At 40.9% G+C, this 18,709-nt stretch overlaps 1 protein-coding gene and 1 long non-coding RNA gene across 8 annotated transcripts in view; both read left to right on the top strand.

Annotated features, from left to right (window-relative positions):
• Window positions 1-18,709, top strand: part of LOC309537523 — a 940,942-nt gene that overhangs the window by 728,917 nt on the left and 193,316 nt on the right. The gene's annotated exons all lie outside the window — the stretch shown is intronic.
• Window positions 1-18,709, top strand: part of CDH8 (cadherin 8) — a 250,914-nt gene that overhangs the window by 85,415 nt on the left and 146,790 nt on the right. For 6 of the 7 annotated variants that reach the window (XM_082232293.1, XM_082232294.1, XM_082232296.1 and 3 more), the window contains one exon: window positions 15,954-16,248. In XM_082232293.1, the coding sequence (XP_082088419.1) occupies window positions 15,954-16,248 (295 nt within the window). Of the gene's footprint in view, window positions 1-8,331; window positions 8,421-15,953; window positions 16,249-18,709 lie in introns of those variants that run through there. The other variant, XM_082232297.1, reaches the window with a different exon arrangement.

The raw sequence follows: 18,709 nt of genomic DNA, 5'->3' as shown, positions 1-18,709 counted from the left end.
AATCTTAAGAGTCAAAGACATATATAAAGAAGTGTAATATAATGATTTTGTTCACAATTCCAATGCATATTCATGTAGAGAGTGGTGATTTGAAATTAAATCCACAGTTAGTGAATTTGTCAGAATGGCCCAGATATTTTCTTTGACCGCATTCAGTATGGATAATTTTGAAAGGCCTTCTGCAAATACCTATTTATTATGTCAGACTTACCTGTTTTCTGTGCATGGCAGGAGTGATGCAAACAACATCACTCTATACTTCATGATGCTAGAACGGCAAATCAGTGGTTTGGTAGTATTCTTTTCGGGAGCAGTATAGGTTTTAATTGAGAAGGACTCACCATATTGGCAAACTGTGTGCAGAGATTTTGAAAAATAGGAGTTGAAATGAGACCATCAAAATTGAATCATGATGCCCACTGTGAGGAGCTTAGAGTTAGTCATTTGACCTTTCTAAAGGAAGCAGAAGAATCACAGAAATCACACTTTCTGAAATTGACTAGGAGGCAAAAATGTGTCTAAAAATCAACAGCTGTTATTTATCTATTTTGTTTTGTTTTCTTCTCATGGTTTTCATGAAGCTTAAGGAATCTTTTTAGAATGTTTCTTATTCAGTTTTCTCCCTGGGTTTTGGAATTGCACATTACAGAGTCATAGAATCATAGATTTATATATCATATAGATTTATATATCTACTACTGAGCTATGGGCCTTCCATGAGCTTACAGCCTTCTCATAGTACCTGGAGACACCAAGATGGTGAGCAGGGATTCTCTAAGCCTGTCGTTCAGTTGGGCTATTGCTTCCTTAAATAAGAATCTTTGGGTCTGCAGGATTCTGAACTGGATAGAGCGTCTTTCAGTACTGGAAGAGATGTGGCCAGATTGGGTAGAAGCTGTTAACTATTGCCAGTTTGGGTGGGGCTAAAAAGCCCCTCTCCCTTTAGACGACGTCCACTCACAGTTTTTGAATTGCTGTACAGCTCCTTGTTATGTTAAAAGTTCAGAAACCTGAGGGCCTAGCTAACCCAACAACACACATCTCATCTCTTTACCCTGGGTGTGCAACTGCAATCCCAGGAAATCATTCCATATTACTACTCCGTCGCCTGTGTTCTTAGGCTCAGATTGATGAGTTTTAAAACTCAATCCCTTTTCTGTCCCGATTTATTATTTCCTCCTCATTTCAAATATAATCCATGCCCATTTCACATGCCTTTTGGAATCAATGTTGAAGAAAATAAGGGGATGGTAGAGTAGAGAAACGAGGCTTTGCAGGGTTCTGTTGAGCCTCATTGCTTTGTAATCAGTTGCAGCTATACACTACCTTGAAGAGGATTATTGTCCTTCTCAGCTTTCTTTTCCTCCAGGCTTATACCTTTCCAGAAGAAAACCTATTCAGCAGCTAAGCTAATGCAGCTGATGCAGGTAATTTCAGGTAGAGCCAATGCACATGTACAGATTCAGAAATCTGTCATGTTCAAGCATCAAGGGGCATGATTTCAGCATTAAGTGGGACGTGCAACAAAAAGCTGTGCCTAGTGTGTGCTCCTGTCTGGAGTTCTAGCCCATGCCCTTTTGAGAATACACCATCCACTTCTTCACTGTTTCCTATTTTCCCCTCCAACAGTCAATCAGCATTGCATATCAGTTAAGCATGCTCAGGCCTCAATAGGATGTTCATGGGGTTTCCTTCCCCTTAGAGGTAAAGCAACTGCTCTCTTTTTTTTTAAAAAAAAGTGCTCATGAAAATTCACCAGCATTTTAGTGCTAGTTTCTCTGAAAAGACACTTATTAATGCAATCTTGCCTAATATACGCCTTTTTGCAAATTGCTTTCCCCCCCAAGAGTATACTCTTCATGGTTTCTTCTTTCTTCATTTCTTATATATGCCCTTCTCACATCTCAGCTCATCTGTAAGCTCTTTTTTGCAGCCACACTGGTTTGTTTAGATGCATCCCACATGTCTTTCTTGTTGGAATTGTCTGCATTTGTGTCTTCAGTATTTCACTTATATATTCTTATTTATTTATTGCATTTATATCCTACCTCAAATTGGCATACACGCTTCTCCCCTCCTGAATTCATCCCCACAATAACCCTGTGAAGTAGGTTGTGCAGAGAGGCAGTGAATTTCATGGCTGAGTGGGACTTTGAACCCCTGCCGAAGAAGATCAGATATTATATTACTCCTTCTGCTATCAGGTCAAGGGTTGTACTGTTCCTTAGCTCTCAGAACTCAAGAACTTCCCTTCACAATGTGAGCTAGCTCAGAGACTGGTCTGTTAGACCAGTTGCAGTCTAAATAGTGATTAGTGAAGCACTTTGATGAAAGACAGTAAAACATTTTCCATAGCCCTGCAATGGAATCCCTCCCTCACTGAACATGCAAATCTTGGTGTGAAAAGCAAAACTCACAAAAATATCAGCCCAGCTCTGTTACAAGCCATAATGAAATCCTCTCTGCATTGTGTAGCCCAGTCTTTTCCTTCACACTGCCAGAAAGTCACCTTCCCAGTGGCTTTCAGTTTTCGCTGAGATAACGGCTGCTTAGTTGATGTTTATATTTTCAAATTCAGGATGTGTTTGGCAGCCAATTGCTGGGTGATCTCTTCTATTTGGACTGTCAGCTTGGCACATTATGTGGTCTTAAATAGAGCACTCACCTCCTGTGCGCTCACACACTGCAATTTGTGCCGTGGCACCATTATGTCTCTATCTTTCTTGTCTGTCCCCAAATTGCTCTTTTCCTCCAATCTATTAGGGTTTATTTGATAATGTTGCATAGAAACAGCAGTGACATTCACTCGCCTACCTGTATTCAGATTCAGATTGTAAGAAACAAGGTATTTTAATATATCGTCTCTAGCATCCCAGCAATTCATTGTACATAAATTGTAGTATCCTTGGAAAGCATCCTTGGTGGAACAGCAAGTAGTTAAAAGCACAGCATCGTGGCAGAGTTCCAATGTTTGGTTGCAGCGCTGCAAAGCTCTCGCTATTGAAATTTACACAAGTTGATAGAAATGTTTTTCCACCTTCGGCCAAGTTGGCTTTGTATGTTTTCATTTGTTTTCATTTTTGAAATGCATTTGCTGTGCTAGACCTCCATTTAATGCATTTATAAATGCATTGTAGTGCAATCCTACTCAGAAATAAGGGTGTGAATTTGATTTAGTTCTCATTTAAAGGCAAACATACTTATCACTTTCTAAACTGCAACTCACAGTCATTCCATGATTTTTTCTATGTGGTTCTCCAGCCAACCAATATGTAGAAAATACTAGTATGCATATATCAGTGAAAATAACAGACACAAAAAAATTGTACGAGGAGACATTGCTTTGCAAAAATGTATATTTTAGGCAAAATGTAATGGGGAAAATGTTTATTAGGAGAAATCCATCCTAAAGTGAGAACCTGACAGAAAGAGAAATGGTCAGAGTCACCCATGCATACACTGAAATTTTATTGAATTCAGCTGGACTTTCCCCAAAGTAAGTGGGGTTTAGATTGCAGCCCAAGCTCCCTTTTTATGGGGTGAAATACCCAACACTTGAAAAGTAATTTTTAAACATAAAAGAAACCAATAAAATAATATTATGAAAACAATACAAGCCAAATGGGCAATTATTTTTGAAAAGCCATGTCCCTTCGTCCCTTTGCTGTGATACACAAAACAAGCAGCTTCCAAACTACTGTTGGTGGAACACATTTGCTTGTGTTAAATTAAACTAGATGAAACTAGCAAAATTAGCAAGCTATTGTGAGTGCTTATGGAATCCCTTTCAACTGGATCCTCCCCTGAATTTTACAGTTCCCTATTTCTTGTATGACTTCTGAATCAAAACATGGTGGAACATAATTCATTTTTGGTTGGCTCCAGGAGGAATGTTGCCCTTGGGTCCTGTTTTCAGTCTTCCCAGAGGCATTAAGTTGGTCCCGGTGAGAACAGCTCTCTGGACTAGATCAACCATTAGCCTGATCCAGTAGGCTCTTCTTATTCACTTATGAGATTTAAGGAGGCCACAGTCTTGGAAATGCTTGGTAGGGCCAAATAGCAACCCACTGTTAAAGACACCCCCCCCACACACACACACATCCAAAACTGTAGAACTGTTTGCTGTTTGGCTTCAGTCAGGTGCATTTTGCGGCTGAAGACTTTTTAATAACCCTATTAATGTCTACTGTGGACTTCTTTAACTTAGTTTAAGGCTTTGGAATAAAATCTCCTAAACTGGGTGAATCCCAAAATGAGACAACAAAAGGCCAATATCCTGAGAAAATGTAGATATGTATCACCAGGAACATAAAGCATAGATGCAAAATATCAAGTCCAATAGAAAATCATTGAATAGTATTGGCAGGTGCATTGGGGATGGGCATAGCTCAGTGGTAAGGACACATATTTTGCATGCAAAAGGTCTCAGGTTTAGTTCATATGATTGAGAAACCATCAATAACTGTTGCCAGTCAATGTGGGAAAATATTGAGCGAGACAAATCAATGATCTTACTTAGTATAAGTATCTCCAGCATTGATGAAACAAATGGGAGCATGTCACTGGTTGTACATAACTGGGAGATAAGGGAATCAAACTAATTCAATGCCTACTCACATGTCAGTCTTGTAGTTTAAAATCACTGTAAGCAATGTTCCCTGGCCTTCATGCTTGCTATCCCACCTTCCTGCACTTGGGATCCTCTCCCCCCCCCCGGCAAAGGAGGGGGCTTTATAAAAAAAATTCTCTACTTACCAATTCTTTCTCAACACACAAACACACATGTGTACATAAAACCACATATGTAGAATAGACTATTTTGCATACAACTTGAGTCTATTTCACATTTTTTATGTACAATTGCTCTATAAAAGGTAAAGGTACCCCTGCTCGTACGGACAGTCGTGTCCGACTCTGGGGTTGCATGCTCATCTTGCTCTAGAGGCCGTGAGCCAGCGCCGTCTGAAGACACTTCCGGGTCACGTGGCCAGCGTGACGAAGCTGCAGCTGGCAAGCCAGCACCAGCGCAGCACACGGAAACGCCGTTTACCTTCCCGCTATAAAGCGATACCTATTTATCTACTTGCACTTAGGGGTGCTTTTGAACTGCTAGGTGGGCAGGAGCTGGGACCGAACGATGGGAGCTCACCCCGCCGTAGGGATTCGAACCACCGACCATACGATCGGCAAATCCTAGGCACTGAGGTTTTACCCACAGCGCCACCCGATGCCCCTCAATTGCTCTATATATTGTTATTTTAGAAGTCTGGGTTACTAGGTTGCATGTGGGCAGCTGTAGGGGATGGAGGAGAACTTTATTCAATTCACATTTAAAGGTGAACCAACCTAATTCACATTTTCAAAAATCAATACATGGATGGAAACACAGTAATACTTATGCTGTCTTTAATTCTCATTTGAATTGTATGAAAGTCAGTTGAAAGAGAATTCCATCAATGTAGGGCCACTGCAGAAAAGGCACTCCCCCAAATGCTCACTAACCCAACTGGTTGCACCAATGGGCATTTAATTTTGAATATGACCATACAGTGTTGTGCATGGTGTAAAGAAGGAGGAGAAATTCAGTTCATGTGTGAAGGTGAATTTACCTAATTTGCACTTTCTGAAACAATCAGAGAACCAAACACAGCCATCCTTCCAAAAAATTGAAATTCTCTGAATTTTGCTATGCTAAGGAATGTGTACAAAAACCATAGAATCATGGAATTGTAGAGTTGGAAGGGACCCCAAGGATCAACTAGGCCAACCCCCAGCAATGCAGGTACCCTAGTTATAGAATCCCTGAGAGATGGCCATCCAACCTCTGCTTCAAAACCCCCAATGACGGAGAGTCCACCTCCTTTTGGGGTATATGGTGGAGTGAAGTGTGCAGGCTCATCCTATGTTCTTACGTGGTTAGCAGAATTTGATGTATTTGCCCATCTGTTTGTTGGCTGTTCTCATGCATTATGTGGACATCAGTTGAAGCCAGTTCTTGAGCAGGTATGTGTACACCTGCATGTGTGTGCACAGTTGTACCTTTCTTTCCCAATCCATCTAGCTATGCTCTAGAGAGTGTGAAGGTTTACACTTGAGTGCTATTAAAAGGGCCAGCGGCTCCTTGAAGGAAACAATAGATCATATTGAATTGAAGTTGCAATTGCAATAGAAATTCTTCCGTGAGAATAAATGAACTGCCTCTTCTCTTGAATGCTTATACTGGTAAATGATCATTTAAACTGTGGGTCATTGATGAACACATCCATCATCCTTCAGGTGTCACAAGACACCACTGGCACTAAGATAAGTTCTCTTTGCCACCTAATGGCTTTTCATCTATCTAGCAGAAACAGAAGTCACACTGGACAAATAATAATATAAAAAGATGGCTGGGGAAAGGCTCACAGCAAGAGGAAGGTGTGACAATTACTAGAAGCAGTGATGTATATAAATGAATGCAAAAAGCCACTGACTTCCCTCAATATTTAGAAAGTGAGCTGGGGCTTATTGGCGTTCATAGAAAATTGGGAAGGAATCCAGGGAGCTAGAGGTGTAGTGCCTCTGGGCTTGCTGAATGTGACCTGTCTCCAAAATGCAACACTTCCCAAGAGGCCTCAGAACTAGGGATGAGAGAATACATCAAATATGAGTCCTCTATGTGTCTCATTTTCCTAGTCTTCAGTTCACATAGGCTTGCAAGGATAAAAAAGTCCTCATGAAAATTCACCAGCATTATAGTGCTGATTTATCCTAATAAACACAGTTTTGTATGCAATTTAGCCTTCCAGATATATATTTTTTTGGTAGAGCATTTCCCCATAATATAAAGTATCTTTGCATATTATTCTTCACTAATATATGCATTTTATGCACACTTTGCCCCACTACATTCATTTTTGTATTAATTTCTTTCAAAATTCAGAGAAGTGCAAATTTTGAAGGATGGCATGGTTTTAGTTTATGTATTGTTTCAGAAAGGGTGGATTAGGTAGGCTCATTGTTCAATTCAAGCTGAATAAATTGTATCCCCCATCTCTATGCAGAACACTGGGATCCACTATATATTTTGGGCAATGTCCCTCTATATATTGGGTTTGTTTGTTTCATTTTAAGTATCCAGGATGTTCTGGGTGTATAACTTTCTAGTTTAGTTCAGCATAACTAAGAGACTGATAGGGCTATAAAAATGGTTAAGGTACTGGTGATCTGGACACCCAAATGGCCATGCTTGCATACCCAAGGCACCCTGATCTCCAGATTTGGGGGAGGACACCTGAAAATAGGGTATATGTCTGCATTTCCTTTCTAAATGGAGGACTCGAAATATAGCCAAAATGGAACTTTTGTAGGCCATCACATGCCCGCCCTCTAGAGTCTTTGGGGGATGAGGAAAATAATGAGTTGCTGAGTATCCTGAGCAAACTTTGTTACATCCAAAAAGAACTTTCAAAACAATAACTACAGTTCAGTTCTTTCTCTGCAAGCTTACCTTAAGACACAATCAAACATTGTGGAGCTCTGAACACATATTTCTATGAGTATATTTGTTTATGCAATTACTCTTGTTCATTGCTTGATTTTAATCATGAGCTTGTGATGTATGCAGGCAGGAAGTGATAAATATAAGTGTAACTGTCATGACAACTCCCTGCTCTCAAACATAGACACGCATTCATTACTGCAGAATAACAAATAAGATTTGTGTATGGTATACACAACATTTACATTTTTATCAAGTCCATTGATCAGGGCTGGATCCCTGAGGATCCAGCATGATTAACAATTGCTGAATGTATATGGCTTCTGTGAATCCCACATACTGTATATGACTCAGTTTATTCCGTCCACCTCCTGTTCCCTTCTAGTTTAATCCTTAGCAGACTAGTTGGAATGAATATGACTAGAATACTATACAGCTTCTTCCAGTGTGCCTTAATTCAGGGATGGGGAACCAGTGGTCCTCCAGGTGCTATCGGACTCCAGCTCCCATCACCCCTGATGGTTGGCCATGCTGACTAGAGCTGGTAGGAGTTGGGAGTCTGGTGAGATCTGGGGGCCATAGGTTGCCCACCTTTGCCTTAACTGAAAGGGATAGTTGCACAAAAGAAGGCAGGAGATAAGTATTACCCACAATTCATTCATCTGGTGATGAATCAGTGGTGTCAATATTTGTTAATGAGGGAGAAGTGTCAGAAAGGGGGAGAATAAGAATGTCAAGGGTGGTTTAAGACTGGTTGGCATAGAGATACTGTTCTAGAATAGATTATGTCTCCACTCTTGTACTGTGTCTCCATGACAACCAGGAGCTCTGTAGGAACAAAGGTCTTACAGAGGCTTATATGATCTCCATGGGATCAATGCTCAAAGCTGAGTGGAGGTTGTTCTGCTGGTTTGTTCTAAGTTCCACACAGAAGCCCCAGGTTACATTTTCCAAAAGCTAAAGGGTCTTTATTTCTTATTTCTAAGGACACCATTTCTGTCCTGCTTTCTTTCTGAAGTAGAACAGTAGGGTGACTATAGTTGTATAGCGTGTACAGTTCTGGTTTGCTGCATCTCAAAAAGAATACTCTAGTGCTGGAAAAGGTTCAAAAAATGGCAACTAAGATGTTCATGGGGGGAAAGTGACTCTTCTATGCAGAAAGGTTATAGCATTTATGGCTTTCCAGTTTAGAAGAAAGGCAAACAAGAGAAGACTTAATAGAGATAGCGATAATTATGTAAGGTGCAGAGAAAGTAGGAGGATATACTTTTTCTCCCTCTTCCGTAATGCAAGTACTCAGAGTCATCCAATGAAGCTGAATGTTGGAAGGTTCAGGACAGACAAAAGAAACTGCTTCTCCACACAACACATTGCTAAACCATAAAATCTGATCCCCAAAGCTGTAGTGCTTTATACGATCCCACAAGTTGGATGGTTTTAAAAGAGGATTAGATATCTAAAGAGCTGATTCAGCACTTGATAATTGCTGTGTGGGCATTAATTGCCAGGGAATGGAAACATATGGTGCAGTAGTGTTTGACAGTTTGTAATCAAGGAAATGTGGACACATAGACTAAGGTTAGCTCATGGTCAGGGTAAACCAGACTTTTCTATTAGTACAATTTTATTGATTGCATGAACTGAAGAGAACAAGGAAGTTCTCTGCCTGCAACATCCATGTACATCTGGATAGTATGAACTTTACCTCTCAGCATTTTCTTCTTACTTACCCGGCTCACATCTGCTGAGTTCTCCTGGGGGAAAGCAACAACCCTACTTTGAATACACAAGTAATAACTGATTTACCTTGATATCCTCTCATCTTCCATCTCCTTTATTTTATATAAATGTCTTTCTTTTATTCACTGTATTTTGTCTTTGTGGGTTTTTTCATGAACGTGTGTTAAAAATGTAATAAAGATTTGTTTTAAAAGAGAAAATTAGACAAAATCATGGAGGATAAGACTATCAGCTGCTACTAGCCATGATGGCTATGTTCCATCTCCACTGCTGGAGGCAGTATACCTCTGAATACTAGTTTCTGGAAATCACAAGTTGGGAGACAGGTGTTGCAATCAGGTCCTGCTGATAGGCTTCTCATCTGCATATTGCTGGCCATTGTGAGAACAAAACACCAAAGAAGATTGTCCTTTGGTGAGATGGAGCAAGGCTCTTTCACCCCACTATAACATTGTAGCCCCATTCTCACTGAAGTGATCATCCTTGTCTGAATGTATCCCTTCAGGCTGCAGATGAATGCTGCTATCATGAAATGTTCCTCCATACAAAAATAATGAATGAATCACTTAACATGGAAAACTAGAAATCAGCCTTATCCTGGATGTCTACTTTTGTATGTTGTGCCCTGTCCCTGCTGGAGTATTAGTATCAGCCAACCCTTCTGCCCCACCAGTCTCGAGAAGGAGTTGAGTGCTTATTTCCCTAGGACTGATTCTGTGCTCAATTCATAGCCTCACCTCCTTACACTTTGGCCTCATTTGTACTATACATTTAAAATAGTCTCATTCCATATTAAATAGTCATGGCTTCCTCCAAAGAAGCATGTGAATCATGTGAACTGTAGTTTGCTGAGGGTGCTGAGATTTGTTAGGAGACCCCCTATTCCTCCTCACATAACTAAGTTTTCTGGGAGGAGGAGGAGGAGGAGGAGGAGGAGGAGGAGGAGGAGAAGAAGAAGAAGAAGAAGAAGAAGAAGAAGAAGAAGAAGAAGAAGAAGAAGTTGTTGTTGTTGTTTATAAACAGAGGGTGGTTATAGCTCATTGGTAGAACACGTGTTTCTTCATGCAGGAATTCCTAGGTTCTGTCTCATGATCACTATTTAAAGGATCACCGGTAACAGGTTCTGGGAGAGACTGCTACCTGCAAACCTAATGAGCCACTGCCTGTCATATCAGATGGTACTTCATTTGGTATAAGGTCATTTCAGAAGCTCACATATGTTTAGCACAGGGGTGGGTTATCTCAGGCCAAAGGATGGGGGGTGGGGCAAATGTGGCACTCCAGGCCTCACTATATGGCTCTCTGAATGCACCCTAGGCCACACATCCTCTTCCCAGGCCTTCATCAATAATAATAATAATAATAATTTATTATTTATACCCCGCCCATCTGGCTGGGTTTCCCCAGAAACTCTGGGCGGCTTCCAACTGAATATTAAAAACAGTACAGCATCAAACATTAAAAACTTCCCTAACGAGGGCTGCCTTCTGATGACTTTTAAAAGTAAAATAGTTGTTTATTGCTTTGACATCTGCTGGGAGGGCGTTCCACAGGGCAGGCGCCACTACCGAGAAGGCTCTCTGCCTGGTTCCCTGTAACCTTACTTCTCGCAATGAGGGAACCGCCAGAAGGCCCTCGGCACTGGATCTCAGTGTCCGGGTTGAACGATGGGGGTGGAGACGCTCCTTCAGGTATACTGGACCGAGGCCGTTTAGGGCTTTAAAGGTCAGCACCAACACTTTGAATCGTGCTTGGAAACGTACTGGGAGCCAATGCAGATCTCTCAGAACCGGTGTTATGTGGTCCCGGCGGCCACTCCCAGTCACCAGTCTAGCTGCCGCATTCTGGATTAATTGCAGTTTCTGGGTCACCTTCAAAGGTAGCCCCACGTAGAGTGCGTTGCAGTAGTCCAAGCGGGAGATAACTAGCTATTTCATACCTTCTACCAGTGTTTTTGCCTGGATGGAATGTGTTCTTGAACTCTGATAATGCCACTTGGTTCCAAGGATAGAGATGGGTGTGTGAATGCGTGCACAAATTTGTCCACTGTACAACGGTAACAGTGTTCCACTTAACTTTTGCTTCTGGCCACACCTACCACTAGTGTGTTGGTTGCCTAGAAAGGAATGTAGCTGTTGGACTGGAAAAAAAGATTCCCCATCCCTGATATAGCCATATAATGAAAGCAAACCAACTCAGATATATAGGCAAAGAACATATGATAGATCTACAAACAAGAGTTTGAACAGTTTCGGGAAGACAGTTAATTTCCAGGATGTTTTAGCCTAGGCTGAGCACTTTCCTTTGTAATAATGTTACTGATATACTGTACTTATAAAGTTTTGTGTGTGTGTGTGTGAGAGAGAGAGAGAGAGAGAGAGCGCATTCAATTAGCAAGGGAGAATGCTGAAGTTATAGAGAACAGATTTACACACCTCCTACTATTTGAGAAGTCTCTGCAGTGGAAATTCACATTCATTTATCCTCTCTCCATCATTCCTCACGGTCCCACATAATTATGAACTTAATGATCTTTAACCTTGACATGAGCAAAGGGTTCTGAATCTTGACAATTGCTTTACATACTCATACATATTTGATAGAACTAAAGAAATGTTTCTTGGGGGATGAAATTGCTATACTTAATGACTTCAAATATATTTAGCTTTTGTTCTCTTAAAAAAAAAGCACAGATTTTAGTAAGGGTGATGGCAACAAATGATGGCCCATGTATGGAGTTAATCTACCCATCTTGCATCTTAGCCTAGGCCATCTATTGTAATGTTTCTGTATTAAAGATAAAAAGCACATGAATGTTTCAAATAGCTGCCTTGATGATCTTTGACTGCCGCCAGCTGCTATAAAGAAGGGGAAGAAAGATTTCTGTAAACATCACATTTATCATTTACTTTAAACTAGAGAAAGCATGATTACCATTTTTTGTCTGGTACTAGTATTTGATGGAAAAAAGAGGGAAAATATATATTTAGATTTTTTGCTCTTTGCAGACCTAGAGCCAGTGACAAATGAAGGTTATCAAATGAGCAGTTTGTACTTTTTTGTTATTTCATATCCACCATCTCATATTTTAAGCAGTTCTCTGTGATTATATGAAATATGTGTGCATGCATTTCAGAAGTATCTCTTGTATGGAAAAAAGGTTTTGTTTTGGTTTTGGTTTTGGTTTTTTTAAAAGACATTGGGCATATTGCAGTCAAATCAGTACACCAGGGATGGGAAACATGTTTCAACCTGAGGGCCACAAATATTTGCAGTATTGTAAATATACAAAAAATATTTCAATTCAAGAAAAAAGGAAGAAAGGTTCCAAAGCAGACATTAGAGATCATCTTGAACCTTGAATTGCTGCAATCCTCCTTTGTGAGCTTTGCATAATGTATCTGTATAAGTAATTTAAACCACACACCTTGGACAACCTTCTGGGGGCTTCATACCGGTGATGGATAAGGCCAGAAGCAAAGTTAGGGAGAGAAGAATGAATGCAAATTTCACCATTGTACAGTAGACTAATTTCTACACATGCCTTTCTCTAATTCATCCAGGCTAGCAGGAAGCATTATCACTTAACCATCCAGCCATAAACACGCAAGGAGGGTTCCCACTCAATGCTTATCCATTTTGGAAACCAAACTGGAATGTTTTGATTCTGTATTCAGTGTTCTTCAAATTTGGATCCCTAGACTACAACCTCATCATACACAGCCAGTTTAGTCTAGTAGCCAAAGATGATGAGAATGGTAGTCCATCCAAATCTGGGGTCCCAAGGCTGAAACATAGTGCTGTATATTCTATTTGTACTGAGATAAATTGCTATGTGCAGTGCCAACCTACTGTTGAATTTTGTATTTCCTTTTTCATGGCAGGAGCAGGGGAGGAGGATATGAATGGTTATGATACTTATTTAACTGTGCTTATAAAGGACTCTTTTTGGGGGGAGGTGCACAACCTCTTTCTTGAAATCATAATAAGAAAATTGTCGGTACTTAATAGTTCTGTCTCTCTGTGTGTGTGTGTGTGTGTGCATGTGGTTTTTATATATAAAAAAGTCTAATTACACTTCTGATTACATTTTGTTTGATTAGTATGCATGCAAATAGTCTCTCTTTCTGTATTTAAGCTCTGATATGGATCAGTAGCGGCTGGATGAAAGAACAAGCCTCTCTTTGTATGCATTATATGTGTGTTTAGTGGCGGAAGAAATGGACTGGGATCGTTTGCCCACAGCAATCCATGTTCTGAATGTTGTGGAGTAGGTTCCCCTCCCCTGCTCATGAGAAAACTCATGAGATGCCATTCTGGGAAAAAGGTTATATTTATTAAAATTTAACAAATCGGGGTATTGCAAGCCAATTTACCAAACTAACCCAATTCAGAAACTACAGTGTTAGTGTCATGGACTGTCTGAATACAGAGGAGTGGTGGGAGACACCAGCCGGGGAACCTCAAAGGGAACCCCCAGAGGAAGAAGGCTCAGAGCCAGGGGATTGGTGGTGGGACAATGATGAGTGGTCAGAGCAGGGGCATTCCCGGGGGGGGGTCCGCTCCGGGTACCATTCCAAAGGGCGGTGACAAAATGCCACCCCGATAGGTGGCACCCCCAGGGCACGCGCCATGCCCCCTGGGAAGAGTGCTGCTCCAGGTACCAGAGCAGGTTGCTTCGCCTCTGGGTCAGAGGGAGAAGAGGGAGCAGACTGGAAGGAGGAGATGTCAGAAGGTGAAGAAGTAACAGGGTTTAGTGAGCAAGAAGAGGCTGTGGCAGAGGGCTGCCCAGATTCAGAGGCAGGAGAAGAGGGGGATCAGGAGACAGAGATGAGGCAGGCTGCTGAATAATCTAGGGAGACTCTGCATCCTGTTGCGACCAGCTCCTCTCCTCCCTGCTCTCCAATGTCTCTTCACATTGAAGACAGAACTGGCAGTAAACTTTAAGCTCTATCTTTTACTTAATATAAACAGGCATGTATGGACACAACTGAAGCAAGCAAGCTAGTGAAAGAGTTATTAAAACAGCCAGCTCAGGAAGGCTACTTTGCTTTCTTTTTCCAGGCACACTATTTAGTGGCTGATTTAGTGGCTGATTTTCTCACAGTAACATGGCCATTAATTAAAGGCTATTGCTTATTCCAGCACTGATAACCTTCTGGTCAGATCACTGTAGTGCGTTAGACACAGGGCTACCATTGACGATGACTCAGGCTGCATTCACATGGCAGTTTATTCCATTTTCACAATGTTAAGTTCTTCATTCTGTTTGTGCTTTCACACAACATAAAATCCACTACCGGAACACTAGTGGACTATAGTGCAAATTTCGTGTTTTTGTGCAGGGGGTTGTTGCCTGTTTGTTGATTTATTTATTTTTTGTATCTTTATTTTGATTTATATTTTTTATGTGGAAATTGTTCAGTTTGGTTGTGTACTTTTTGATGTTTTGTGTATTGTTTATGACTACATTTGCTATGTTTGTACTGTAGTTATGTACATTTTTATATGTTGTAAGGCGCCTTTGGAAAGGTGGCATACAAATATCTGCACTAGCTACCTACTTGCTCCTGGTCCCAATTCAACAGATTAGTATAAAAACCTTGGGTGACTAGGATCCAAATACCTGAAGGAGCACATTTTCCTGTGTTTTGAAATCTTCTTCTGAAGCTCTTCTCAAATTGCCTTTGACAAGCAAGAAGACAACTTTTTTGGTGGTGGTGCCGCAGTTATGCAACACCTTTTCTGAAGAGGCATGTTTGAAACTTGCAATATATATATATATATATATATATATATATATATATATATATATATCACCAGATTAAGACATTTCCATTTTCAAGACCTTTAGATTTGTGTAAAGACTTAGCCTGCTGTGAGATTTTATTTTGGTTACTTTAGCTGCTGTCTCATAGTATTCGCTAAAACTATTATCGTCCTGTATATTTTAGTGTTTTATAATAGAAATAATTCATTATTTATATTTCCTGTACACCATTCTGGAACTTATTGTGTGAAGGATGGTGTGACAGCTATTCACTCCTAACATTGTTCACAAGTACAAGTTGTCTCTGCACATGTAGAAGTGTTTATGTGGGAAAAAATGTACATAGGCTGATTTGTACAACTCATCTACTGTGTACACAGGTAGCCAGATTATAGGCTTGTTGAATAATGCAACTCTATTTTTTGAATACATTTACACAGACAGTAATGTAACACATTAACACCCCTGTGCAGTTGTATTAACATGTGGAGCCTCCAATTGCTGTTGGATAACCCTTCATCATTGGCCAGCTGTAGGTCCGGGTTCGCGTCTCCGCTCCTCCACATGCAGCTGCTGGGTGACCTTGGGCCAGTCACACTTCTGTGAAGTCTCTCAGCCCCACTCACCTCACAGAGTGTTTGTTGTGGGGGAGGAAGGGAAAGGAGAATGTTAGCCGCTTTGAGACTCCTGAAGGGGAGTGAAAGGCGGGATATCAAATCCAAACTCTTCTTCTTCTTCTTCACATTAACACCCCTGTGCAGTTGTATTAACATGTGGAGCCTCCAATTGCTGTTGGATAACCCTTCATCATTGGCCAGCTGTAGGTCACCATGTTGGCTACGACTGATTTAAATAAAACAAATCCATAAACCGAAAATGAAATGTGTGGCAGTGCTGATGCAAAGGCAAATTGCTTTATGTCTTTTTTAAAATGATCACTCAATAGTTTCTTTGTCATTTCAGCTACACACAGACTTGGACCCTGGAATCAGCAAGATCAAGTACATCCTGTCAGGTGATGGAGCTGGTACTATCTTTGTGATCAATGACAAGACAGGGGACATTCACGCAATGAAAAGACTTGACCGGGAAGAAAAAGCCGAGTATACGTTGACGGCCCAAGCTGTTGATAGGGATACAAACAAACCTCTGGAGCCTCCATCAGAATTCATCATTAAGGTCCAAGACATCAATGACAATCCCCCCGAGTTCGTTGATGGCCCATATCATGCAACTGTTCCTGAAATGTCCATCGTGGGTATGTATGAGAGTTCCAAAGTACTTTGCAAAAGATACTGTGTACATGTATTTCTCCACTGGTTTATTTAAAGGCACCCTTTTAGGACCAAATCCTCACAAGGCAGTTTCAATCATTTAAATGTATAATCACAAAAAAGGTTCCATAAATCATGGATGTGCAGCATAGAAAACAGCAATAAGTATCTATAACAATAAAATAAATACAAGACAAAACTGGCAAATGTATAGCAACATCTTACTTAGTAGAAGAACATTCAAAGAAATAAAATAATTCAGCACCAGAACTATTAACAGCAGTGAAATATTGTTATTGAGAAGAAGAAAAAGCTGTTTGGAACAAATGCATCTTTAATTTTCATTTGAAGCCTTGCAATGATGGGGTTATGCAAAAGTCAGTCAAAACAGAATTCCTTCAACATTAGGCCACTGGAGAAAAGGCATTCTCCCAAGCACCCACTAACCCAACTGCAATGCTCCAATGGGCATATAACTTTGAAGATGCCTTTACAGTATATGCATGGTATAGGGATGGGGAGCAATTTGATTCAGTTTACATGACAGTATACATGACTTACCCATTGTTCACTTTCTGAAATAATATAATAATCAAAACACAACCACCATTCAAAATTTGAAATACCCTTAATTTTGTAATGCATTCCTCCTGCCAGGGAATGTACAAAACTGCATATACAGGTGGAAAATGTGCATTGAAAAGCATACATAGTGAAAATAACATACATAATGCATTATATTAATGCAAAAATGGTATATTAGGCAATATTATATGCAACAGTGTGTATATTAGAATAAATTACCACTAAAATGCTGGTGAATTTTCATGCCAAGTGGTATGGAACTGTGGAGAACTGAAGATTGGGGGGAAATAAGAAACTCAGAGAACCCAAAATTTAGATATTCATCCATCACCAGCAGGATGTCGATGGCCCTTTAATTACTCTGGTTCTAAACTGTTTAAGGGTTTAGTCAAAACTAGCAATGTATCAACCCTGAGCAAATGGTAGATGAACATAAAAGTGTTTGTTTCATTTCCCCATCTCTTACTTACATTTGCAAATCCATAGTTGACTAAAGCAATATGTTTAGCTCCTCTGGATGAGTGGTTGGCTAGACTGCAAAGTCTTTTGTGCAGAACACGTGGATTACATTTATATTCCAATCATAGTGTTGTGGTGGAGACTTGTGCTGCTGAAGCAGATTCATCAAGATTTGTTCCAACACGCCACTATAATCCTATTGATATTTGGTTGATGTTTAATTATCTGTTTGTGTGCATTCTTCTACACAGATGCACCACTTAGGATATGCGGCTACATACTTATCTATTTCCCCTCTTCCAACTATAATTAGCCAGAGACACGAAAAGGAAAGATGTTGTGTCTGGGAGCGGATGGTAAGGTCCTTGAGTGGATTTAATCAATTAACTGTTTGAATGGAGAAGCAGCAAAGCAGAATGAGAAAATCAAGAGAAGAGTAAGGGGTGTGTTGCCACTAACTTTTCAAACAGCAGTACAGAGGTCTTGTAACTCAGAAAAGCTACAAGCTTTGCATAAAGTTCCAATTCGAGTCCTCGACATCTCCTGTTAAAAAGATATGAATGATGGGAAGACCTCTGCTTAAGGCTGCTGAAGAGCATAATGTTAGTGGATTAATTATTATAATTTGTAGAGATGCCCACCACTGAGGGGGAGTGGTGGCTCAAGGAAGCAGAAGTCAGAAAATTTTGCTTTCCCAGGACACCAAGGCAAAACTCATCACCATGGAGGAGATCAAGGTGTGATTTCAGGAGACTGTGGAGCAGGCATCAGGATTGATGTCAGAAATGTCTCCTTTGGTGTCATTAACTGACAAGAAAATGGGGAGAGAGGAGGAAGAGGATCCCAGTGAGGGGTGTAGCTGGGTTTGGAACACACCAGAACAAGCTGGTGATGGGGAAGGAGAGTCTGGTGTAGGAGCTACTCACTGGGTGACAGAGGATGACGAAGTTATGGGGGTCAGTGCACAGGGACCAGAGCAGCATGACCAACCACCAGAGCCAGAGGGCCCCCTGTCTCCACAAACATGGGCTCTGAGGCACAGGGAGCAGCAGGTGGGGCACTACAGGAGACTAAGGCAGACAAGGGTCCACAGCCAAGCTCACTCGCTGGCCAGATGGGACTTACTAGCTCTGGGAGGAGGTGTGATTCCTCAGCTAGAGTAGGCTTGGAACAGGTGAGGGTCACATGCCTCGTCAAGCCTGGATGCTGTAATTAGCATGCAAAGTACAAAAGGGCAGCAGAGCTGAGGTGCTGTGTCTGCTCAACTGCCCGTATTGATGGACCTCAGCTTGCATGCTCCAGGATCTTTGTGGGACTGTCCTTTGGACTGGACTTTGGACATGTGCATTGACCCTAGACTGGGGACTTGCTGCCAGGTAGGCCAAGGTTTCAGGACAGAAG

This window comes from Podarcis vaucheri, assembly GCF_965113315.1.
Source record: "Podarcis vaucheri genome assembly, chromosome: 7".
Lineage (NCBI taxonomy): Eukaryota > Metazoa > Chordata > Lepidosauria > Squamata > Lacertidae > Podarcis > Podarcis vaucheri.
Note: the sequence above shows the minus strand (reverse complement) of the source record. Positions and strands in the feature narration are given on the sequence as shown.